The sequence below is a fragment of the Astyanax mexicanus genome, chromosome 5, assembly GCF_023375975.1.
Source record: "Astyanax mexicanus isolate ESR-SI-001 chromosome 5, AstMex3_surface, whole genome shotgun sequence".
Lineage (NCBI taxonomy): Eukaryota > Metazoa > Chordata > Actinopteri > Characiformes > Acestrorhamphidae > Astyanax > Astyanax mexicanus.
The window spans coordinates 10,286,751-10,311,335 of record NC_064412.1 but is presented as its reverse complement, the minus strand read 5'-3'; the positions used below and the strand labels follow the sequence as shown (position 1 = coordinate 10,311,335).

The window sequence follows — 24,585 nt, the reverse complement described above, 5'->3', positions numbered from 1 at the left end:
TACACAGTACTGTGTGTGAAATATACAGTAGACTTCATTTATATTTTATTCAATTCATTGCGTTGATCAGGTTACTGATAAGTAAATCCCAATGATTGTATTACTCACTATATTATATAGTATAAATTATATATTTATAGTATTACTATAATTGTATTTGTATTTAGTTTTTACTAATTTGTTTCTTACATATTTTATTTATGCAGCCAATTTAGTACCGATAGGTTCAATATATCCATATGTAGCCACTGTGCACATTACTATTACATTTTTATACAAATAAATGAATTAAATTGTTCATACATAATAGAAAATAATGGCTCTGTTCAAGTGCAAAAGTTTAAAGAAAGATATTCAGTTAGATAAAAAGTTGAAATCCCTTTATTTACAAATAATGACAGTGTATTAGTGGTTACTGTGTGATAAGAGTTAAGCCACAGCATGATGTACCCGGTGTTTACAGAGTGTGTGTGTGTGATTACACAATGTGTGTGTGAACAACTAGTCATTTAAGCCACTCAGGGAAACAAGAGAGGAACGTGTTACAAAATACTGTTACACAAAATGCTGTCACCCAATATACTGAGAAAACTAATATGTTCTCATAGTCAGTTCACATTACTCAGGTGTTAGAATGTGTGTGTGTGTGTGTGGAAATTTGATGGAACCTGTTCAAGAGAAGTGCAGTGTTCCATCTGTTCAGTTATTCTAGGCTCAGAAATCAGTGTGAGAATAAGTTGCTACCAGATATATTTATCTATATGCATCTTTTTCACATTTTTAAACCTCTTTTAAGGAGTTTTAAAGTGCAATAACAACACAGTCTTCAGCTGCCTAAGTTCCGCATCAAGATCCATGCCTAAATAGTATGTCTATTAAAGTCTATCCAACATACCAAAACAGACCGTGCAATTGAAGTGCCAGCTTTTCACAATGAATCAACTTTGCGGTTTCCTCCAGTCACATCCAGTATTAATTAGGTAAATAATACAGACTGCCCATGCCAACTGCATCTTCCCCACCACTCACAGTGTAAACACGGCTACGTCATGTTTACAGTAATACGGTGAGAAAAGGGCCTACAGCTCTTTCTCCACAGCGTTTGCCACCGCTGTCCTCTTCAGACTCTCCTTCACCCTGATGAATTCAGGAGCTCGTTTCCGCCGCTCTCTCTCCTCTTCCATCTCTTTTTCCAGCTGGAAACGAAAAGCAACAGTAAGATTTGGGTCACAGTGCGTCTCAGTGATGTGTCTTGTTTATACCAAAGGAATTAGGACTTTAAAAGTCGAGGCTGAACATGGAGGAAGATAATAGTTATCATGAACATGAAAAAATATACAAAACTTTAAAGTGAGTATTTATATGGGCTGTATTTATTGAACTACAGATAGAAAAAGTAATATTTAACATGTGTTAGCATGAAGGGTATCACTATATTTGGATGGTCCATTCTAGATGCTTCATAGATACTCAACTCAAGCCTCAACATTCAACTAACATTCAACTGCATGTCTATTAAATGCAACTGAACTGAAAGGTGAAAGTAAATGATTCTCTTTTGAAGGTATTCCTATACCTAACTCCAAACTGAACTCTAATCTTAACATTTTAGGTTTAGATTTATTTAAGGTTTGGGCTGGTTAGGGTTGATTCATGGTCAAGGTAGGACTAGGATTAGTGTTAGGTGTAGGTTAGATTAAATGTTTAGGTTAAGGTTTGGGTTAGGATTGAGTTTAGGTGTAGGCTTAGTGTTAGGTGTAGGGTTAAATGTAATGTTTAGGTTTGGGTTGGAATTAAATTTTAGGGTTGATGTCTGGTTAAGGTTAGGTGTAGGTTTAGTGTTAGGGGTTGGGGTTAGGTTTTATGGTTGATTCATGGTAAAGGTTTGGGTTAGGATTAGTTTTTAGGGTTGATTCATGGTAAAGGTTAGGTGTAGGGTTGGATTAGGTGTAGGGTTGGGTTCTGTAGAGAATCGTTTACAGTGTAGGTTAGATTAAATGTTTAGGTTAAGGTTTGGGTTAGGATTGAGTTTAGGTGTAGGCTTAGTGTTAGGTGTAGGGTTAAATGTAATGTTTAGGTTTGGGTTGGAATTAAATTTTAGGGTTGATGTCTGGTTAAGGTTAGGTGTAGGTTTAGTGTTAGGGGTTGGGGTTAGGTTTTATGGTTGATTCATGGTAAAGGTTTGGGTTGGGATTAGTTTTTAGGGTTGATTCATGGTAAAGGTTTGGGTTGGGATTAGTTTTTAGGGTTGATTCATGGTAAAGGTTAGGTGTAGGGTTGGATTAGGTGTAGGGTTGGGTTCTGTAGAGAATCGTTTACATTCAGCTGAGAGTTCAGTTGCATTTAATAGATATTCAGTTAAATGTTAGCTGAGCATCTATGAGGCATCAATAATGGATCATGCAAATAAAGTTACTAATGATGTCCTGTGATAATCCATCCCATGCAATTCCAATGTTCCTGCTGTGGTACAGGTGGAGAGTTAATAGCATGTTACACTGCATCCCACAGATTTTCAATCAGGGACAAGTCTGGCGATGCAGCTGGCCATAGAATAATATCTGTCTTCAAGGCAAGCTTAGGAGACAGCAGCAGTATGTGGACGAGCATTGTCCTGTTGGAATAGTGCACCAAAGTGTGTGTTCAGAAAAGGTAGAGCCATTAGGCTGTCAATGTGCCTGTAATAAATACCAAAGGTGATCTGGCATTGTACACTATTGCACCCCACACTATGACTGGAGGCCTTTTTTCTTGGTCGAGATGACCTGTGTAAAAATCTGTGTAACACCACCACCCTTCTTGTGGCAGACTAGGGTTCGATTCCCTGGTTGGCATGCCACTTTACAATACACTCACTTACTGTATAACATGTTTTTAATGTAAGTCAATGGGGAGAAAATCTTTAGCCAATGAAAGAAGTAAATACAAATAAAACAGTAATATATAAATATGTCTATCAGTTTAATGGTATTCAGCCTTCAAGAAATTTAAAAGTGCTAGGAGAGAGTTAGTTTTTACCCTCTCTAGCCTCTGCTGTCTCCTCAGCAGCTCCTGCTCCAGAGGAGATCTCTGCTTCTTCCTTTCCTCCTGTTCCTCACGCTCCTGCCTTAGAGCCAGGGCTCGATTCCTCTGCTCCAGGACTCTCTGCAGCTCCGGCTTCTCCTCCACCACTGCTCCTCTGAGAATACCACAACAACACACTGCTTCAGTGACCATGAAAAAGTGCAAGTGTACTAAAATGAAACAAGCAGATGAATAAAGAGTATATATTGGATGGTGCAACAGTTCAGTTCCAGCTGTTGCCTTTAGGGGACAGTCTTTACATTTCTCTCTAATAGATCATCTAAAGGGGGATATTTTTAAAGCAGTTAGGTTATCGCCATCTGTTGGTTAAAAAAGATCAAAAGTATATATATTTTAATGAGCAACTTATGTGTGTGTGTGTGTGTGTGTGTGTGTTGGGGGGTTGGTTGATGAAAGATTACGAATATTAAGGACTGTAATTAGGTCAGAACATATTGTGGGTCAGACTCTAGACAATATAAGCCCACTGCAACTCCCCAAAGACCATACAATTATGGTTGAACCAAAAAAAGGGTGGGGAGTGAAATATTTTCTTACATACTTGCAAAGACGGATCTCTAAATCCTGTACAATTAGGGCTCGGTGATATATACTCTCATAACTTATATCTTGTATATTTTTAGACAAATGCGGAAAACATGCATGATATGACATGATATGGTATGATGAAACAATAACAAAGTATAACATAAAAGCATATTATTTTTCTGATATAAATAAAATGATTATCAATAAACAAAACAAATGATATATTTGCACAGTAAATAGCTAACTGTGTATCAAAATACGTATTTTATCTTGTATTTACATTTACATTTATGGTATTTAGCAGACGCCCTTATCCAGAGCGACTTACAACAGTGCTTCAAAGTTACTTAAGATATCCAAAACTAGTTTGTAGACTAGGATCAAGAGATACATAGAGCTTAATCATGTTAAGAACCCTAGGAACCTTTTTTTTTTTTTTTTTTTTTTTTTGTATACAATTATTTCTTATTATTACAGGCCCTGAAAGGCAGGTGTTCAGCAGTTTGGTGATTTCTCTGCTCAAAAACACCTAATAAACCTTGCAAGTCCACCCACCTGTGCTCAACACTGGCCTCATCATTATTTACATCACTATATAATGTCGTGGACACATGCCCATATCTACCCTATTCCTTGGCTTGATACGCAATGACTCACATAAATTATCTAACACATATCACAGTGTATTCAGGCCATATTTTGGAACACACTGACAGTGGATTTCATTTTCACTGTGTTTCTCAGGGAGAACTGTGTGTACTCTGTACTCTGTGTCTGTGTACCTCTTATGAGTGATGAGCAGTTCTCGGTGGAGCTCTCGATGGCTTCTGGAGGCCTTCACGGGATTGGGCAATTTTTTGGGCCTAATGAGCTCTTCATAATAGCCCTCATCTACATGCTCCACCAGCGGTTGGTTCTGGTCCAGTTCTTCGTCTCTGTCCCATCTCTGATCAGAACAAAGCCCAGAGCCCAGATCACAGCCTGAGTCTGAGACACACAAACCACAGAGAGAGAGAGAAAGGGAGAGTGTGAGAGAGAGAGAGAGAGAGAGTGTGTGTGTGAGAGAGAGAGAGAGAGAGAGAGAGAGAGTGAGAGTGTGTGTGAGAGAGAAAGAGAGAGAGAGAGAGAGAGAGTGAGAGAGAGAGAGAGTGAGAGTGAGAGTGAGAGAGAGAATTAATCATTTTATGCACTTCAACCTTTTTTAAACTAAAAATAGTGCAGTTGGACCAGTGTCTCAGAGGTGCATCACTGACCCATCAGTATATCCTGAACTGTAAATAGACCTGCACTTTAGAACCAACATTGGGTACATCTATATAAATGTATACATTATTGTTATGCTGTTTATTACAATAAATGATAGAACATTAATGTCTTAATGTTAATGTTCTTAATGTGTTATTTTTTTATTATGTCAAAATATAATAAATAAATTCATAAAATTGTCTCTTTCCTGAAATTAATTTTTAAATCAATATTTTCCTAAATACAAATCAAACCGTTCATGTCCTCCAAACCTTCAGTTTCCTTATGTTTGTCTAGTATTTAAGTCTATTTTCATACATGCAAAATATGGATTGATTCCTGTTACTGATCTGGAATCATTAAGTGAAGTAGAGAGAAAACAGGCAGCTTCTCCAAGTGTCCTGTAGGAGATTTCAAAGCCCTTAAATATTCAGAATGTAAATAACATATTTTACTGTAGAAAAAAAAGGGTTTTGTTAATGTTCTTAATGTGTTATTTTTACATAGCAGTGGTGGGCATTGGGGTCAAAGTTAACTGATTTATCAGGCCAGACCAAAGGAATTAACAGGTTAGCTGAAGCAGGTGTGTATGAAAGCAGGAAAAGAACAAAATGCTACCCTTCAGGACCAGAAATGCCTCTGGTACAAACAATAGTTTCATATACTGTGGACTACACAGTCAAATATTTTGCATTAGGCCATCAAAAGTTATTTTTTAAATGTTTTACTCAATATTTCATGAATTTAGGAGAGTTATGGTATAATATTGTATACACCATTTATTCATTGGGTTATATACCTCAAGATTTGATCACCACCAGCATTCCTGATATAAAAAACAACAACATTTTTGATGCTGTTCAACTTTCTGGACACACAATTATTCTGTAAGAACTGTTTTGTATAGGTAACTAAAGCCAAATTGGGTTTACATTATTGAAAACATTAAAGCTGCAATATGTACATTAGGTTAATAAGTTTGTTATAACAATAAGAACAATAGGAATTTTACATTCGTATTAGGGCTGGGTGATACAGCTAAAATTATAATAGGTGCTGTGAATAATATATTGCGTTATTTTATATTGGGAAATAAATTGATATTTAATTATTGCACAGCCCTAATTCTAATGAATAAATGTGAAATGCAAAAACGTACCTGGTCCAATCAGGGGTTGTGCACATCCTGAGCTCAGATTCTGCTCACTATGACTGGCCTGTAAACAGAATATTACATCACTTCTTTTAAATAGCTTTGTTCAGAGAGATTAGAAAAACATTCAGATGTTTAGAACATTTCTTACAATCATAAGAACTCCTGTATAGAGGTATGCTGTGAACCTGTTAATTGTTTATGCTCCAGAGTTTCAGCCAAATGATTTTCCTCTCATATAAAGCAGCAGTACATAAAAGTGCTTTTCATTAAGGCAGTGCTTATTTTGCATTCTCATCTCCAGCTCTTCCAAACTTCCATAAATAATTTGATGAAGAGGACAACAGCCTTGTGCTCTGAGAGGAAGCTCACACAGTGGCACAAGAGAGTTATTGTATGTGTGTGTGTGTGTGTGTGTGTGTGTGTACGCCATGCTGGGTTAATCATATTGGCCTAAAATGCTTGAGGAACCAGCTGGCGTCCAGCCACCTCATTACTGACCCAGCCAAACAATCTCTCCCCTTTTTTTTTTTGAAAATTTGTTTGCTTTGTGAAATGGCACAGTCGCAGAGAAGTTAAAAAATAGTCCTTAGAGTCTTTTAGACTGGTTGAGAGCAGAAAGTGCCAGAGGTGATGGAAGTGTTACAACAAAGAGGATATGGCAACTTACTGATACTTATTTACATTGAAAAACACAGTAGTTTAATTATTGTAATTGTTATGTGCAGAGATGATACCATCTATACCTTATATCATGTGAAACGACAGCATTTGTTTTAAATACATGACCAAACTAGCAATCAACGAAAATGATCCTACAATACTTTCACAGGTAAAGATTCCTAAACATTAAATCTATACACCAGCTTAAAATCTTACCTTATTGATGAGAGTGTGTAGTTAGACACAAATGCAGACAAATACAATTAAATCAGTAAAAGAAATTCCAAAAACAGTATAAGCTTTTTTTTTTTTTAACAATATCTTAAGAGTTAGGTGCAGAGATGATGGCCATACAGGCCAGAACTTTTGTACATTTTCTGCCTGACATTATACCACTAAATCTTGATGATTTCTATTCAAGCATCACATAAAGAACATAATGTTTAATGAGGAACATTATTGACAAGCATCACTGTAATTGTAATAGAAAAGACAAAAAACAAAATTAAGTAAACCTGCTTATGTCAAAATATAATGAATACATTCATAAAATTGGCTCTTTCCTGAACTTCATTTTGAGACAAAACAGTTCATCTCCTCCAAACCTTTAGTTTCCTCATGTTTGTCTGGTTTTTACATCTATTTTCAAACATGCAGAATTTGGGTTCATTTCTGTGACTGATCTGGAATTATTAAGTAAAGTAGAGAGAAAACAGGCAGCTTCTCCAAGTGTCCTGTAGGAGATTTCAAACCCTCAAATTTTCAGAATGTAAATAACTTATTTTACTGTAGAAAAAAAGGGTCTTGTATCACCTTCACGTGTAGCCCGTGTACGGAACAAGGCATTTGAAGGGGTTTTAAACCACAGAGCAGCCTGCTTACCATAATAACATCACTGACCTTACTTTATTTTTCTAAAGATTTGCCAATAAGCCAACATCAAAGCTATAAATCACTTCAAAATCTTAAAGTAACAGTCCATAAGATTTGGGAATTTAAAAACCACTTTGGCTACAGTGTGGAAAAGTACTTTTAAAATGTGCATTGTGATGCAATCTCCTTTTAAAGCAGATGAATCTGGTATCTCCATGTTCGTATTAGATCTTGTATCACTGCCATTAGCAGCACCGCACCTGCTCAGGTAACCAGTAAAATGTTAGGAAAAACTGCTCCTTTGAAAATACTACTCCTTTCAATTAAAACAAACTAATCTTATGTACTGCTGCTTTAAATAGATTTATAAGCAGTTATAACAGTTAAGAGATTATCAATACTAAATTCATTCCCTGATGCCAAAGAACTAGACAAATTCCTTACTTTCTTTCCATGGGTCACCCCCATGTTGCCCATGGCATTGTCCTCTCGCTGGTCACTCCTCTAAATTAGGTCCAGGGTGTTTAGCAGTTCTCTTCTGCTGGAGCGGTGATGAACAGAGGAGGCCAAAAAGTGTGGATTCAAGCCACCAACCTCAGTGCACATTCAAAACACAGACACACACCCTCCAAACAACCCAGGCCAGGAATACACACTCAACCAGAGACTACGATATTACTCAATGGGAAAAGGGAAGAAGGAGAGAGAGAGAGATCGAGAGAGAGGGAGGGTGTAAGAGTGAATAGGAAGAGAGAGAGAGGGAATGAGGGTCAGAGAAAGTGCGAGACAAAAACAGCATGTGAGAGGGAGAGTGGGAACAGAGTAACAGAGTACAAAAAAGAGAGTATCGGTCCTATCTTACCCCTTTTGCAAGGCACGATGCAATGCTCATTGCTAACTTACACCCTGCCAACAGTCTGATGGGCGTGGTGGTCTGGATGTCAGGTGTGCTCAGGTAAATTTCTGGCGTATTGCTATCTTAGCAACATAAAACTATGGTGTGCCACTGACTGATTAAAACCTAGGCAACAGTCAACCGCCAGATGTTCATTGCTATCTTGGCAACACGGGTATGCCATAGGCACTCAGCACCTATACATAACAGGATTTTTTTGATGCACACACCAGCATGCAGCAGTGCACAAACCCAACTTTTACATCAGCAATAAACACAATACAAAATAAAATAACACAGGTCAGTTTCATCTGCTGAGGAGCACAGAAGCTTAAAATACCAATCTGCCAAAGTCAGAGTGCACCTGGCTCTTAAAGGAAATGGCAAGTGACACACTGATTGGTTTATTTTATTTTACACAAAAACACACCTGTGATTAATTAAGAGAATAAGAACAAAGGGCGCAAGGCATACTTTTCCAGTCATTACGATAGCAAGAAAACACTGACACGCCCTAAATCAAGCTGCATTGGTGCACGGTTGACAGCATGCCTATAGATTTCTACAATAGGGCCCTTTAATTGAAACTGAGAGAGAGAAAACAGAGTAAGAGAGAGTGTGTTGTGCCTTCACTATGTGTTTGTGTACACAGCTATGCAGACAGCTATACATTCTTCCCAAAAGTGGCCAAGACTCACGGTGCCTTTAAATGCTTTTAATGAAAAAAATAATAAAAGGTTATATTGCTTTTGATCAAAGTAAGCCATGTATTAGCTTTTATAAACGCATAATTCATATATGAAATAAGTGGAAATAAGGGAATGAGAAATACACATCAAATACATATAAATATATTTTGATCCTCTCAATATATTTTAATTGCCTTGAAATTTTACCATGACAGGGTGGACAGCTTATGCTTTACCTAAGATAAGAATGGAGATAATTTGAGAAATATATAATAATATGAAGTCAGATGGAAAACTGTTCAATGAATAATTAAAATGCATAAACTATTAAAAAACATAAATTTTAACCATTTTTAATATGTTTAAATAATTAAAATAATTATTTCTTTCAACTGCAGACATGGATTGCAACAGTTAAAGAGAAATAGACGGAATTCAATAAAAAGAGCACACAAACAGACACGAGAGACAGAATGTAGAAAGAGTGTAAGAAAAGACTTGTTAATTAAAATCTATAACATTGTCTCATAAAGTAACAATAATACCATACTTTTTTATCAATTTATTTCTGAAAGATGGTGAACATTTGATGTGGTACTGTGACTCTGTCAGCAGGATGCGCAGGCTGTGGGCAGTACATGGCCGTCACATGCAGGCTTCCATATGTGAACACTTTGCAGCACTTCCAAACTTCAAAGCTTCTAAATCCCACGTTTGAAAAGCTCCGTGTTTCTAACGATCCCGTTGGCTGCTGCAGAACATGCTCATTTAGTGTCAGTCAGATCTTTCTGGGAAAGCAGCCACCCACCTCCCTCATCTCTGGCCAGCCTCCATACACGTTGCTCTTCTCATCATTAGCGGAGAGCTACACAGTTAAAGAAGCAAGTCAGACTTTTCAAACAAACTTTCAAACAGGCAGAACAGATACTCCTCCTCTTTCAAGCCCTAACACAACTTAATAAACAATATTAAATCATTGTTATTAAATCAATGGTATTATAGGGTCAGTGGCACAAAAAGGGGGTATGCAGCGTATGCGATGCATAGGGGCGCTTCATAGGGGCGCAAATCGATGCCGGAAAATTATTTGTAGTCGGCATTTTCTGTAAGAGCTGTTTGTTCATGTATGATAATACACAGGGGCATTGCCTGGCCTGGGCTTCCGGGACTTTAGCCCCGAATAAATTTCCAGTAGCCCCGAATTGTTTCGCTCAGCTCAGCTGTATTATTAATGAGAAGACAGGTCACTGGCCATGTGTGAATGAAAAAACTCTTGACGCGAATCACAGAGCCAGTTTAAGGATAAAGTTACGCCTCTCAGGAGAAACAGCCAATTAGCTTGCTAGTTTTGCGGAGCACGGTGGGCTAGTAGGGAAGCCCCCGCCCCCCACCGCCTCACTGGGGAGGATTTTTGAGGGTTTTTAAGTTCTTGCACCGGATTTCAGCGCTGATGATAAAACATATCTGGACATACGGCGATTTTTTTAAAAGAAAGGTAACTGAACTAACCATGTAAACTGTGATATGTTTCTGATTGCTGGTTAAAAAGAGACGTCTCTGAATCAAAACACACAAATCAAGATTTGAGAAATTAAAACTATATATGTTTAACTTGCCCTGATGTACCTGATCAGCCAATAACTATTTCATTTTCAAATTGTTCTTATTAATTTAGGATTGCAGGGTTACTGTAAGCTATAGTTAACGAAAATGTATTTAGCTAACCAGTTAGCTAGAAGCTGGATGTTGTGGATAGCCAAAATTTTGTCCTATACTTAGTTTAAATGATAGTATGTTTGCATACACCTCAAAAAGTATGTAGTTGCACCCCTGTATAGGGTAGTATCATATCATTTTATTTTTAGCATATATTAATTAATTTTATTCAGTCAGAATAAAATAGATAGGAAACACTATCTACTGAAAATTAATAGTATGACCATTATTAACATTATTAGGAGTGGTTGAATAACAAAGATCACACCAAGAGCAGGGTATATAAAAGTTTGTGAGGTCACAAAGAAACCCAGAGTAACTTCTAAGCACCTGAAGGCCTCTCACACATTAGCTAATGTTAAAGATCATCAGTCCACCATTCACCAAGCTGCTGCTCTCCAAATACAATTTTTCAATAACAGATAATGCAATAATAAATCATTTTCCTCACATAAATGACTAAGTTAAATGTTTAGTTTTTCTAATGTGGATAAACAATTGAAATAATTGGGTTAAACAATAAAATTTAAATATTAAATTAAAAAAACTAAAAATTAAATATCAACTGTTAAATGTATTTAAATATTTATAAATATATACATTTATTATGTAGGAACATTAATGATGTTTCCTACAGCTGAACATAACAGGAGGCTTAAAGCACACAACACATTTCCCTGAAATATAGCATTGAATGAACCATTAATTATTATCTTAAATCATCTAATTATTGTGTTTCTGACACTGTATGAGAGACTGTTATCAAGCTAGCAAGCTTTTTTTGTGAAAGTTAACATGATCTTCCAGCCCTGCTTCTGTAGAACTACCTTCCTGCAGACTCTAATCCAACCCTACTCCACCCCACCTTATCCAGGTTCCTGTATACACGAACTTTTTATAATCTTCAAATAAACAGAGAATCACATTCAGTGAAACACACCAGCAGTCATATATTCTATTTTCACTTCTGTTAGGCCTAATCTGCCCTCTAGTGGATAAACCATTTTAATGTATTATTGCTATTCTGAATGTGTGCAATGAATTTTGAATTTGAATCATTTTAAAGTGAAATACATACATTTAAATAGGTTCAAAAAGACTAATGTTTCATAAGATGTCCTATTTTTTTTACAACTTTAGGCTGTAATGATGATGATGTAGCCCTAAAGACAATACTGTTCAAACAAGGTAAATAAATAAACAAGAGCATGCCATTATCAGAAAACAAACCAAAGTCTCTAAAGTCATTTTACGGTCAGATCAACTAAGATTTTTTTTTTTTTTTTTGAGATTTTTACAGTCAGATATTTTTTGTGATATTTTACAGTTAGATAAAGTCAGATAAATATTTTACAGTCAGATTAGCTCAGATAAAATATGTGACATTTTACAGTCAGATAAACTCAGATACATATTTTACAGTTAGATAAACTGAGATACAAACATTGACATTTTACAGTCAGATAAACTCAACTATTCTAGAGTGCGATAAACTGTTTTTTATGTTTCACATTCAAATTAACTCAAAAATATTTTACAGTCAGATAACCTGAGATCATTTCTCCTGAGAAAAGGAGGTGAACAAAAAGAAAAGCCTACAAAACTGATTGTAAAGTTAACAGTATTGTCCACAAAATACTGTCAAATTGGTGCTTAACTCAAAATGAACTTTGTTTTTAATTATTAATGACCAAAAGACTAATTGAAGGTGAATATACTTTATACACAGTATATACTGTAGGTGTATTTGAGAGGTTTTAAAACTCTTAGTGTGGTTTAGGGGTCTAATGATTCAGGACAAATAGTCATAATGATGCTGTTTAGAGTTGGCTATAAGCTTTTAGCTAGGTGAGACTTGTAGTGCCAAAACAAACTAAAGAAGTAAAACATGTCTTGGGTGATTGATTATATTTGGCCTATGAAGGGAAACTGTGTACATTTGACAAACTTCATATAGGTTAACTTCCTATAGTCCTTCAATATTCCTGCTACAGTGCTACTTTGCTGTACAATCAGCCTGGCTTTACTGTAAATAGTAAGAGTAACCTTTGCCGTTGCCTTCAGTTAAATATTTGATCAGTAAAAGTCCAAACCTTCTCAAAAGGACTTTCCTTAATTATCCCTTCAGCTCCGACAAACACCCAGGTGTCCCGCCTCTTCACCGAGCGGCTCATTGTGCTTCCTAACCTGATAAAAATCTCCCTGATTTCATCAGTCAACCTGCAGCACACACAAAATGAGCTGAGCATTATATTCCTGTAGGAAAGAAATATGAAACTTGTGGAGGCTTGTTAGGAACTGTTCTGAGTACTCACACTTCTGCCGGATCTTCATATGAAGCCACACAAACTATATTTCCAGCCTGTATTGACTTTAGAAACTCAAGTAATTCTGCAACATTAAAAAACACAATTAAAATAAAAATACACAAGTGTAAAAATGTGATTTAATACTTTAAAATAAGTCTAATAATGAGTTAGACTAGAAACAAGATAATGATCTAATCATATTTTAGCACTTAACCCAAATAGTGTTGGTGAGCTAACATATGTTACAGTACAGGATGTGTGTTTCTACAGGGGGAGACGCTAGGCTAATGTTGCTAACAAACACTGAGCTAACTTAATTAAACACTAAACACTAAATTAACTTGTTAATATACATGCAAACATCTTGGAACTTTAGAGAGGTAACCTATTTCCAACCAGGTGATGAATCATGGTGAGTTTTGGGGCAGCTTCCAAAACACGGATTAAACTTTTTCCTTACAATAGAAAAACTCTATTCAAAATGTTGTGTAGTCCAAGACTAGGTTTAATCCCCTTTCTGGGAAACTGGCACTTAGTATAAAATTTAGAGAACCATCTTTTGGACTAACGCTGCATTTATACTGCTCTGCTGCATCAACGGAAGTGCTCCCTTTAGATGTGTTTTTTGTTATGTTTAAATGGGAAATAGATTTATACAAGCTATATTTCCTATAAAATATTAAAGGTCTTATTCGGCTAAAATAATTTGTTCTTGTTCTTTGTGAAATACATATGAAACTGTTTCTCAGCCTCCCTTGTCTGCAATTGCTAGTAAAAGAAGAACCTCAGAAATACGAGTTGATCAGAGAGATGTTAGGCAGCACTGAACCCGGGCTAAAGCATTAGGAGCTATAGCTAAGGCAGAGCTTACAGCTTCTGTTTACGGAGCTAGATAGCGTTAGCTATGTTGTGTAAGTAATTATATGTTTGCATACATGTTTTTTCCACAAAAAAACGGCTCACATGGCATTTATTCATACTAGAGACCACAACTAGACATTTTAAAATGAATTTAAAAACAATGGAAGGAGACCTTTAAACTTTATTCTGTAAATGTCCGATTGGGCTCCATAACATCTAGTGAGCAGCCTATAACAAAAAAGGCTAACAAAAGCTTTTATAATTAAATGATATATTAATATTTTCGAAACCCACCAGAGACCCCAACAATCTTGCATTGATCCGAGTCCCTGTAATTTGGCAGGGATTGATCATAAAGAACAGGGAACCCTGAAATGGCAATACATTTTTCTCCATGCTTCACCGTAACAATTAAATATGGAACAAATATTTTAGAAATTACACTGAAGATATAAATCAGGCAAAGATCTGGGCTCTTCTAATTAATTTGCATTAAGTTCATTTTAGCTCAACTTTCTGTACCGCCTTTCCTGGACTTGACGCGCTGGACCCATGATGCAGATCCAACCCTATCTCAATGATCTGAGGATCAGCGGTTTGAATCCTAGAACATGCTGCTCGTCATCAGCAGCCGGAGTCAGAGAGAGCAGAATTGGCCATGCTCTCTCTGGGTGGGTAGATGGCGCTCTCTCTCTCTACATCACTCCTAGTGTGATGTCGGTCAGCACAGGCATCTGTTTGATGATGTATCAGAGCTGGGTTGCTGTGCTTTCCTCCGAGCACACTGGCTATCTAGTGATGCTGCATCAGCAGAAGTTGTAAAAGAGGTGGGGTCTGGATTCACGCACATGTATTGGAGGAGGCTTGTGCTAGTCTTTACCCTCCTAGTGTTGGAAGGGTTCATACTGAGTTCATATTAACATGGATTGTGTAACTGGCCTTCCAATTTGGTTAGAAAATGTTCAGGATCTTTAAACTTTAAATAAATATTCAGAACGACTATTTTAAATAATATTTGTATGGAATTAAAAGTGGATATTGTATTGAATGAAAGAAAGTAATCTATGTTATCTTACTTTGTGAAGCCATTGGGTATCTAAGGGCTTTAGACCAAATTTATTCCAAGATTAAAGTTCCTAATTGTTTTTAATATAAAAAGAAAATGCATGCATACAAAATATGCTTACCCCCGGTGTGGGCGTTGAAGTAGTTGCTCTTCAATATCTCTCCAGTTTCACCTGAAAAAAAATCACATTAGATGACCTCAGCACACGTCTTCAGATTCATACACTCGGGGGTTAAAGGCGATTTCATTAGCATATATTTTCATACTCACTGGCAGAGAGAAAAACACTGTTCTGACACTGCTTTTTAAAAGAAACTCACCCTTCACCACCACAATGTTCAGACCCTGTCCGATATTATTCATTATCCCTCCCATTATACTGGAAAAAAGAACAGATAAGGCCACGGATCACTAGCAGCCAATGTATAATTCTGGTATGATATAAATGAGTTAAACAGCATGATGTGCTACTCACATGGAGTTGTTGAAGCAGATCTTTGGTCCCACCACGTTGGCTACTCCACTGCGGATAAAGAAAGGGTAGTGATCTACAGCGCAGACTTTCTGAGGACAGCAGCCTGGGTGAGACTGAAACAGAACTAAACATGTCGAGAGTCATTATATCATTAGATAGTCAAGATCTATTTTTTTTTTTTTAGTTGTTAAGTGAGATAAAAGTGGGCGATATGGACCCAAAATAATATCATGGTACACTGCCTGTCCACAAATATTTGACCTGGATTTAAGTAAGTAAATGATGTAGGGTTGGTTGATGCTGCAGTTGGTCTGCAGGTTTAGGTTCAGCAACAGTATGTGCTGAAAGAATGAGGTCAGCTGACTACGTGAATATACTGAATATAGACCAGGTTTTTCCATCAATGATTTTTTCTTCCCTGATGACACGACCATATTCCAAGATGACAATGCCAGGATTTATTTTGTGACATCGCAGAAGCTTATTAAACAATGCCACACCGAATGGATGCAGCAATTAAAGCTAAAGGCGGTCCAACAAACTATTAGTGTGTATGACTATTTTTTTGGTGCCAACTTTTTTTTTGACCAGGCAGTGTTTTTGGAGATGTAAAACAATAAAACTATGTAACTCATTTCAAGAATATTTTATTGCAACAAAATAAATAAAAACTAATAATAATATAATATTAATATATAGTATATATAGTATAAAATAATATTTAGTATATAAAAAATATGTTTAGTATAAAAAAATAATAATTTAACCAACACAGACATCCCAAGTTGCAAAAGTTGATTTCAGGGATTTTTTCTTTTTGGAAGGCCCTGCCTCTGCTTTCCCTGCCTCCGCCATGATCTGCTTTCTCTCACTCACTGAACAAATCCCGTCCGGGTGGGAGAAAAAACACTGCCCGCCCACACAAAAAACTGGCTGTCTCACAGACTCTTTGCAGAAAACAGGCCAATCAGAACCCTCTCTGTTTTCTCTCTCTTTTTCCCACACGCGATTAGAGAAAAAAAGTCTGTGGCCTGTGTGCGCGTTTGCGTGCAGTGCGCGTTTGGGGCACTCGTTCTGAATCCCGGGAGATTATATGTGACTTGCGGGCATCAAGGAGCCACTACTGAAATGCGGGAGACTCCCGCAGCTTCAGGGAGACTTGGTTTGTCTGCCAACATATAATGCAACGTAGACAAAAAAATCTAGCAAAATACTAAAGTGCAGAATATTTAGTATGTGCATTTAAACTGCAAATATACACATTTACATAAACATATCCTATAGCTTCCAATTGTTATTAAGTGTTGTAACAACTGATGCTTTTTTATTTAATCAACTATTTTACATAAAAAAGCTAAAATGTAGTTAATTTAATTGTATATGTCATCACCATTTACATATATGTTTTCTGCTGCCTGTTGGATTATACATACACAGTACACACCAGGAAAATACAAATTTGCAATTTGCTTGAGTATTTTTTTTTTTAACATCAACAGTGAGTGAACTGTGAACAATAAATCTTGATGTATCAATCAAATATGATAAATAAAATTCCTAAACACAAAGAGTTGTGCATTTTTTTTTTGCTTTATTATTGTTAAGAAGGTCAAATCAATTCTACAGCTTTAAAACTAAACTTTTCTAGCAATCATTTAACAGTTTAGGCTTGAAAGGGTTAAGTAAGTAAACACAGCAGGCTGTTTCCCAGCAAGCACTTACCCTAGATTTAGATTAATGAATCTTAAATGGAGGACAGCAATGAACTGGACAGTGCAATTTACTCCACAGGAAGCTTTATCTCCATATGTGAGATAACCCAGTAATGGGTTCCTGGAGAAAAATCAAGCTCACCTGGAGGATCACAGTCTGATCGAGGAAGCTCTTTGCGCTGCAACCGATCTGAATTAGAAGAGAGGTTTTAGGGCAATTTAGATCTTACCAAATCTCAACAAATACACACATATACAGCTCTGGGGAAAAAATAAGAAACCACTAAAAAGGGTGTGTTTCTTTGATTTTATCAAATTTAAAATCTCTGGAATGTAATCAAGAGGAAGATGGATGATCATAAGCCATCAAACCAAACTGAACTGCTTGAATTTTTGCACAAGGAGTGACAAAAAGTTATCCAAAAGCAGTGTGTAAGACTGCATATGAGAACATGCCAAGATGCATGTGATTAAAACAGGGTTATTCCACCAAATATTGATTTCCAAATTCTTAAAACTTTATGAATATGAACTTGTTTTCTTTGCATCTTTTTTTGTTATTTGAGACATTTCTCATTTTCTGTAAATAAATGCTCTAAATGACAATATTTTTATTTCGAATTTGGGAGAAATTTTGTCCGTAGTTTATAGAATAAAACAACAATGTTTATTTTACTCAAACATAAACCTATAAATAGCAAAATCAGAGAAACTGATTCAGAAACTGAAGTGGTCTCTTAATTTTTCCAGAGCTGTAGATGCTGTGCAAATGCTTTAGGTAACATACGCACGTTTTTCATTCTCCTGAAGATCCCAGAGATACGTCTTATCAACAAAGAAGACCCAGACTAAGATGAGGCTAACCACCAGTATAAAAAGAGAGACAATCCCTGTTAACATAAAAGAGAAACTCATATTAGTATTACAAACACATGGTACTGTTTATTTATCTATAGCTGTAGTCTCAGTGCAGATACAGGACACAAGATTTGTTTGGACACACCTTCTCAATCAGTGTTATTCTTTTTTTCTTTATTTAGTTAAATTATTTACATTGTAGATTAATATTAAAGACATGACAACTATTAAGGAACACATAAAAAATATGTAGTAAACAGTAAAAAAAGTGGTATTCCTCCACATTAATCCCCTGATCTAAACATGATCAACTGAGATGCTGATTTAGGATGAGCTGGAGCTTCACAGCGTGAAGGAAAAGCAGCAACTATTGTTCAGCACCTCCAGGAACTCCTTCAAGATGCTGAGAAAAATATTCCAGGTGACTCTTCCTCATGAAGACACTGAGATTAAAATACCAAGAGTGTGCCAAGAGTTTGTTTACTAAATATGGCTTTAATCTTAGTCTTTAATATTACATTTCTAATGTAAAAAGAAACATAAAAAGAAAGAAAACACATCCAATGAAACAAGGTGTGTCCAAACTTTGGACAGGTAGCCTACTGTACATAAAATAATACTACAACAATAAAATATAATAAGCTTATATTTCTTACCTCGCAGCCTCATCCTGTAGATCCTGTCTCAAACTGGAGTTTAAATGATCATGTTTTTTTTTAGCCCAGCCTACGAAAAATAAGCTCTGTTTTTATATCACTCCAAGTTCACCAAAACAGACGTCCTCAGGTGATCTACTGTAATGCTGTCAAGCAGGATCTGCTTCAACATTTACACACCTTGAAGTCAAACACACCCCCCCTTTACAGCCTGTTAGCAACTCCTGTTCAGACTGCAATAACATGAATGTATCATAACAGGGACTATAGACAATTTATGTTTATAGCCAACTACAAATATCAGTTTACAGCTAATATAAACAAGACTTAAAGCTAGAAGTTTGTCTTATGCCTTTGATCTTTTCAACATCTTCTCCCATCTTTAAACATTTGACCAACGCCAACATTTTGGCAAATAGGAAATCTTCTCTGGAATTATCTTAAAAATGTAGGTTAAAATGTCTTATTTATTTTTATTTATATTTATTCAAACTCATTTGTCCATTGGTGCTTTATATTTCTATCTCTTTCTTTTATGCATTTGGCAAAAAATGGATTCTAACAATTGCAAAATAATAATAATAAAAAAAGATAAATAGTAAAAATATTCATATTTATATTTCAATAGTCATATTTACAGGCATACATTTACAAAAAACACAAAGACAAAAAATATTTTTAACTGTCAATGAATGTCAAGAGAAGAAAAAAAAATCCTAGTCATTTTGATTGGTCTACTAATCATACAATTTTTAAGAATATCAAAAAGAGCTACCAGATCCACGTTATATCAAGTGGGTGAAAAACATCCAAGATAACCCCATTTTTGCAAAACAGTCACAATGTATATATCTTAAATATGTAAATAAAACAACACTTGAAGCTTATGTCTGTAAGTTTTGGGATTTAGGGCCCTCTCTGGTGAGAATAGAATGGGTAATTGCACAGAGTATGTGGAAGAATCATTTTAAACTGGGCGGGTGTGATGCGGTCTCCTTTCCAAGTGGATGTATCCGATTCCAGGTTATGTTCAGTCAGAAAGAGAGAGAGGGAGAGAGCGCGCTCAGTCAGAAATTTCACTTCAATTACACACAGTTTTTACTATATGGGTGAATGAGCTACTGAGCTCCGATTTTTCCCTTCTGAAGTCTCCATTGCTCCACCAGCCGCTCGCGTTCAGTAAAACTGAGCCGGATCCTCTTTTAGAGGCTGTGCATGTAAAGACGTGTGACGTGGCCAGAAGAACTCTCGCAAAAAGCGACCCAACAGCCCAGTTTTTAGAATGAAGATATATGGCTTAGCAGGGATGGTCGTTTCAGCACACTGGTACCATTAAGCACAATATTTTATCCCTTCTCCACTCAGAAATGCTTCTGCTTTCAGTCTAGAAAGAAAATAATACGGACTGCCACTTTAAAATGGGTTAAATAGGTTTATTCTGGAGCAATGAATTTTCAGCAGACTTTCAATGTGCCTGAAAAGCAGGCATGTACAGAATGATTCAGCAGTAACACATCAATCAGAAAAATAAAAACATCTGTTCACATTCTCCAGCATCATGATAAAACTTTACAGTACAAAACAGGCGACAAAGCACCTTTTTAAATTCATGCATTTTCACATAGCCCATTAGAAAGTAAAATAAAATAAAACTCTAATCCAGATCCAGACTGGATTTATTGTTCTTAATGTCGGCTCTGTCACCTGTGTTCATAGAACAAAAAGGAGGAAAGCAATACTGGTAAGATAAAACACAGGAGGCACCCAACACCTGCTCAAGTTAAGAAAAACTTAAACTAAAAGTTGCACTACTGGCAGCTGGTGTGCTCAGCTTAGAGGGAAGTTGTCCAATTACACAACTGCCACAGAGCTTAGTGTCAGGAAGAAAAAAAAAAAACAAAGAATGGGGAAAGAAGAAAGAAGGCAGCAACAAACACACACACACATTCCACACCACACACACATTCCACACCACATACATACACACAATAAATAAAGTGAAATATAGTTTGAAAGCTTTGATTATACTTTTGAAACAATTGCAGTCCATATCAGTGCCTCTCGGAGTGCAAAAAAAGGTGCAATAACTCATAAAAACAGAAGTACTGTGATATTACGTTTTGCAATGCTGTACTGATTCTCCAAACACAACATAGATTTTTAATGAACAGTACACATGCAAAGAATGCTTGTAGATTATGGTTCATTTTGTGTTGTGTTTCAACTACAACTGTTAGATCCCATTGTTCTGATGCCCTGACAAATAAACATTTCTATTCCTCAGATTTAAAGAATAACAATAAATTATGATTTAAAACATTATGTTTTCCTAAAATGTGATTTTTAAAAATTGCAATATGCTGAATTATAACTCCTGTATTGTGATATGTATCCTATCACCTGGGTTCTTGCCAGTACACAGTCCTACTTCACAGCGTCTTAAGACCTCAAAGACTTTTAAGGTTCTTCACATCCTCACATCTCCATTAAATGCATTTGTCTACAGCAATACTACTACAGTAAAGAGCCATTTGAAGAGTGTAGAGAGTGTAGAATAGGTAAAACTAGTTAGGCCTGTACTTCATTTAACATTTGAAGGCACTTTTGATAACCAAGTCCTTAAAAATATCACATTTTTCATAAAAAAAAAAGTTTACCAGCATCATGTGACCTTTAACATGTGACATTAAAACCAGATGCAGAAGGTAGAGCTGAAAACGATAAACTGTTATGAAGGGTAACCTCGCGAACCATGAAAAATCCTGTGTTACACTCGCATTCACTCCAATAGGTCCTGAGGGAAAAACAAAGTAAATAAATTAATAAATAAACACATAATTACCTCTTTTTACACAGCAAGAATTGTGCACAGGATATCATTATTCAGTTCTGTTTTCGCTCTGGTCTACCTCAGATCATGAACAAAAAAAGATAGGTCCATCTACAACTACTACTGATAAATAAACAACACTTTATGCAAAATAAAAGAGCTTTAGCCTAATCTAACTGCACTGCTGGCCTGTTTCCTTCAGATGGGCTAAAAATTAATGATTTTAATTAGTAACTAAATATCATAGCTGGGCTGACGTGGACAAAATGTTGGTAACCCTCAGTTAATGAAAGAAAATATATAAAAATTATATAATAAACTCATGAAACAGGCCTGGAAATTATGGTACCTCTAAGAAATGCGAAAGGGACATGTTAAATTAAGGTTTGTTCACTAATTATCATCACAGGTGTCTACAATCTTGTAAGCAGTCAGTGAGTCTATATACAGGGCTACAGGTAGTCACTGTGCTGTTTGGTGACATGTTGTGTACCACCATGGTGGACAAGCAAGTTAAAGATAAAGGTTATAAGACTATTTTCAAGCAGCTTGTTATTCCTGTGACTACAGTTTAGAGCACATATTATTCAGAAATGTAAGATCCAGCCTCCCTGGACGTGGACGCAGGAGAAAAAAAATTGATGACAAATCAAAGAAACAGATAATACGAATGGTAAAAGGAGAGCCCAGAAAAAAACTCATGGTTAAAAAGCAATGTCTGACTTTCATTTGTTCATTTTCATAGCATTTGTATTAATAATCACTTTTGTCATATTAAAGTTATTTCTGTGATTATTGTGGGTGTTTCTTTTATTAACCAAGGGGTACATGATGATGTCTCTATATGATTTCTTTTTAATCAAGCCCTGTTGCACCGGTTATCTTGAAACATTGATTTATTGGACCCTTAACTCAAGCTTAAATCAAAGCTCATGGTAAGTGTTGCTACAACTACTAAGACTGGTATATATATATATATATATATATATATATATATATTTTTTTTTTTTTTATGATTGGGACTATTAACATTCTAATGCATGCAATTAATTAATTTGGAAACTTTAACATGTTAACTTTTTTTTTAAACAATTTTGGCCCCAAATTCCTGTCATATTTCACTTCTACCAGTAAAAAAAATAGTATGCGTCAATAACTGTCTTAATGTAAAGGATATTTTTTTCTCTATGAACATAGTACATACATTCCCATAAGAGCCACCCAAATAATGTTCTTTATTTGTATTATTTACTACATTGTAGATAAACTTTGAAGAAACACACATGCAGTTAGGTAGTAGACAAAAAAGTGTCTGGGCTTCACACAAACCTAACATAACAAACCCAACCTAGGTGGTGTGAGACGAGTCAGTGCGCAGATTGAAGGAAAAGCAGTTAGCAAGAGCTCAGCACCTCCAGAACTCCATTAATACAGTTAAAGAACTATTCCTGGTCCAGGTACTAACTCATGAAGCAACTGAGTGAATCAGCCAAGAGTGGGCTAAGCTGGCATCAAAGCAAAAAATGCTACTTTGAATCCAAAGTATGAAAGATATTTGGCTTGTTTAACACTTTTTGGTTTACTGCATAACTGCATATGTGTTCTTTCATAATAGTTTTTGTGTCTTTAATATTAATCAAAAAATAAAAGGAAAAAGCATTAAATAAGAAGGGGTATTTATAAAGGATAAAATTCTGACCTCATCTGATTCATCTTCTTCTCCAGCAGCAGCAGCAGCAGCTCTGTGCTCCTCCATCTGCCTCAGTACAGAGTACCTATATGAAGCTTCACTGCAAACAGTTAGCATTACACTACATTAGTCTAAACAGCTCTTCACATAAATAGTGTCCATATACATAAAACAACACACACACACACTTACCTGGGAGAGAAACAGTATTTCCTAATGATAAAAGCAGCAGCCAAGATAGCAGCTATCGTAACGAAGACCACAGACACTACCACGCCGGGGTGCAGCCTGACCTGCACAACACAGTATCCCTTCATTTAGTGACAAACAGACAAATCTGAAGTGTTCACATTCATTACTCTTTAGGCAGACGTATAGATACTAGGCTTTAAACGTACTTTTGTAAAAGCTTTTTACTCAAGTTAAAGTGTAAAAGTACTTGATTCAAAACTACTTAAAATATAATAATAAGTCATTATATTTTATATATATCATATAATAATAAGTCATTTAATTATTTTGGTATTTTTCCTCCAAAACATGCAGGGGTGATTTATTTGCATAACATTGCCCAAAGTGAACAAATGAAACTTTAAATATTCTCGCACATGGTAGCTGCATATTTTTATTTATGAAACAATTGTACGACTTATTCTACTAAACATAGATGTTTTGTAAAATTATATTACAAATAAATGAACAAATAAACACAAAAAATAAGGAATGGTAGGGTAGGGTTTGGTGTAATAACCAAAATTTTTGGTTTGTTGCTGGAGGGTAACATTATCGCATAAGCTTAGGTCGTGCCACAGGATCCTATAATTTACTACTCTACCCCTCCTAGCCAGACTATATACTGCTATGAACAAACGCTGTCTCTGCTGATCCATGCTGTTTACACACTGAGCACTGTATGAGCAGCATTCACTGCACCCAGTCATGACACACAGACTTTTCTACACAGACATTTGCACTGCACATCCCATTGAAGTACTGTGTTTGAAAGTGCAGAGGCACATTTTAAGTGTTTTGTGTTAAAGCAGCTTCACTCTTCACTCTTCTTGCTCTGACCAATCAGAGGAGACAATGTGCTCGTGTGGTTAATTGGTGCATATTTTGGGGTGTTTAGGTTTACGCCTGCGTGAAACAAAACCAAACAGAGGGAGAAACGCTCCAAGTAAACTCATCAACTAGGGGTGTCACGATTTTGATATTGCATCGAAGTCAAAAAGAGGATCGATCTCGCAAATGGCGTAGGACGCTACACAAATGGCACAGCGCA

General features: G+C 36.1%; 2 protein-coding genes across 2 annotated transcripts; both read right to left on the bottom strand.

The window, feature by feature from the left end:
* Positions 1-358: 358 nt before the first annotated feature.
* Positions 359-8,310, bottom strand: LOC111193761 (actin-associated protein FAM107A). The gene is made up of 5 exons (XM_022675653.2): positions 7,991-8,310; positions 6,017-6,074; positions 4,395-4,599; positions 3,019-3,178; positions 359-1,196 (listed from the first exon to the last, which is right to left on the bottom strand). Exons 1-5 carry the CDS (start codon positions 8,021-8,023, stop codon positions 1,080-1,082), a joined length of 573 nt encoding a protein of 190 aa, XP_022531374.1. The 5' UTR covers positions 8,024-8,310; the 3' UTR covers positions 359-1,079.
* A 522-nt stretch (positions 8,311-8,832) lies between these two features.
* On the bottom strand, positions 8,833-18,912 carry si:dkeyp-67f1.2 (uncharacterized protein LOC556106 homolog). Its single transcript, XM_022675650.2, has 9 exons — positions 18,784-18,912; positions 18,061-18,159; positions 17,412-17,459; positions 15,558-15,681; positions 15,403-15,461; positions 15,204-15,254; positions 13,162-13,237; positions 12,940-13,066; positions 8,833-9,995 (listed from the first exon to the last, which is right to left on the bottom strand). The coding sequence occupies exons 1-9, from the start codon at positions 18,794-18,796 to the stop codon at positions 9,909-9,911; spliced, it is 684 nt and encodes a 227-aa protein (XP_022531371.2). The 5' UTR covers positions 18,797-18,912; the 3' UTR covers positions 8,833-9,908.
* Positions 18,913-24,585: the final 5,673 nt, after the last annotated feature.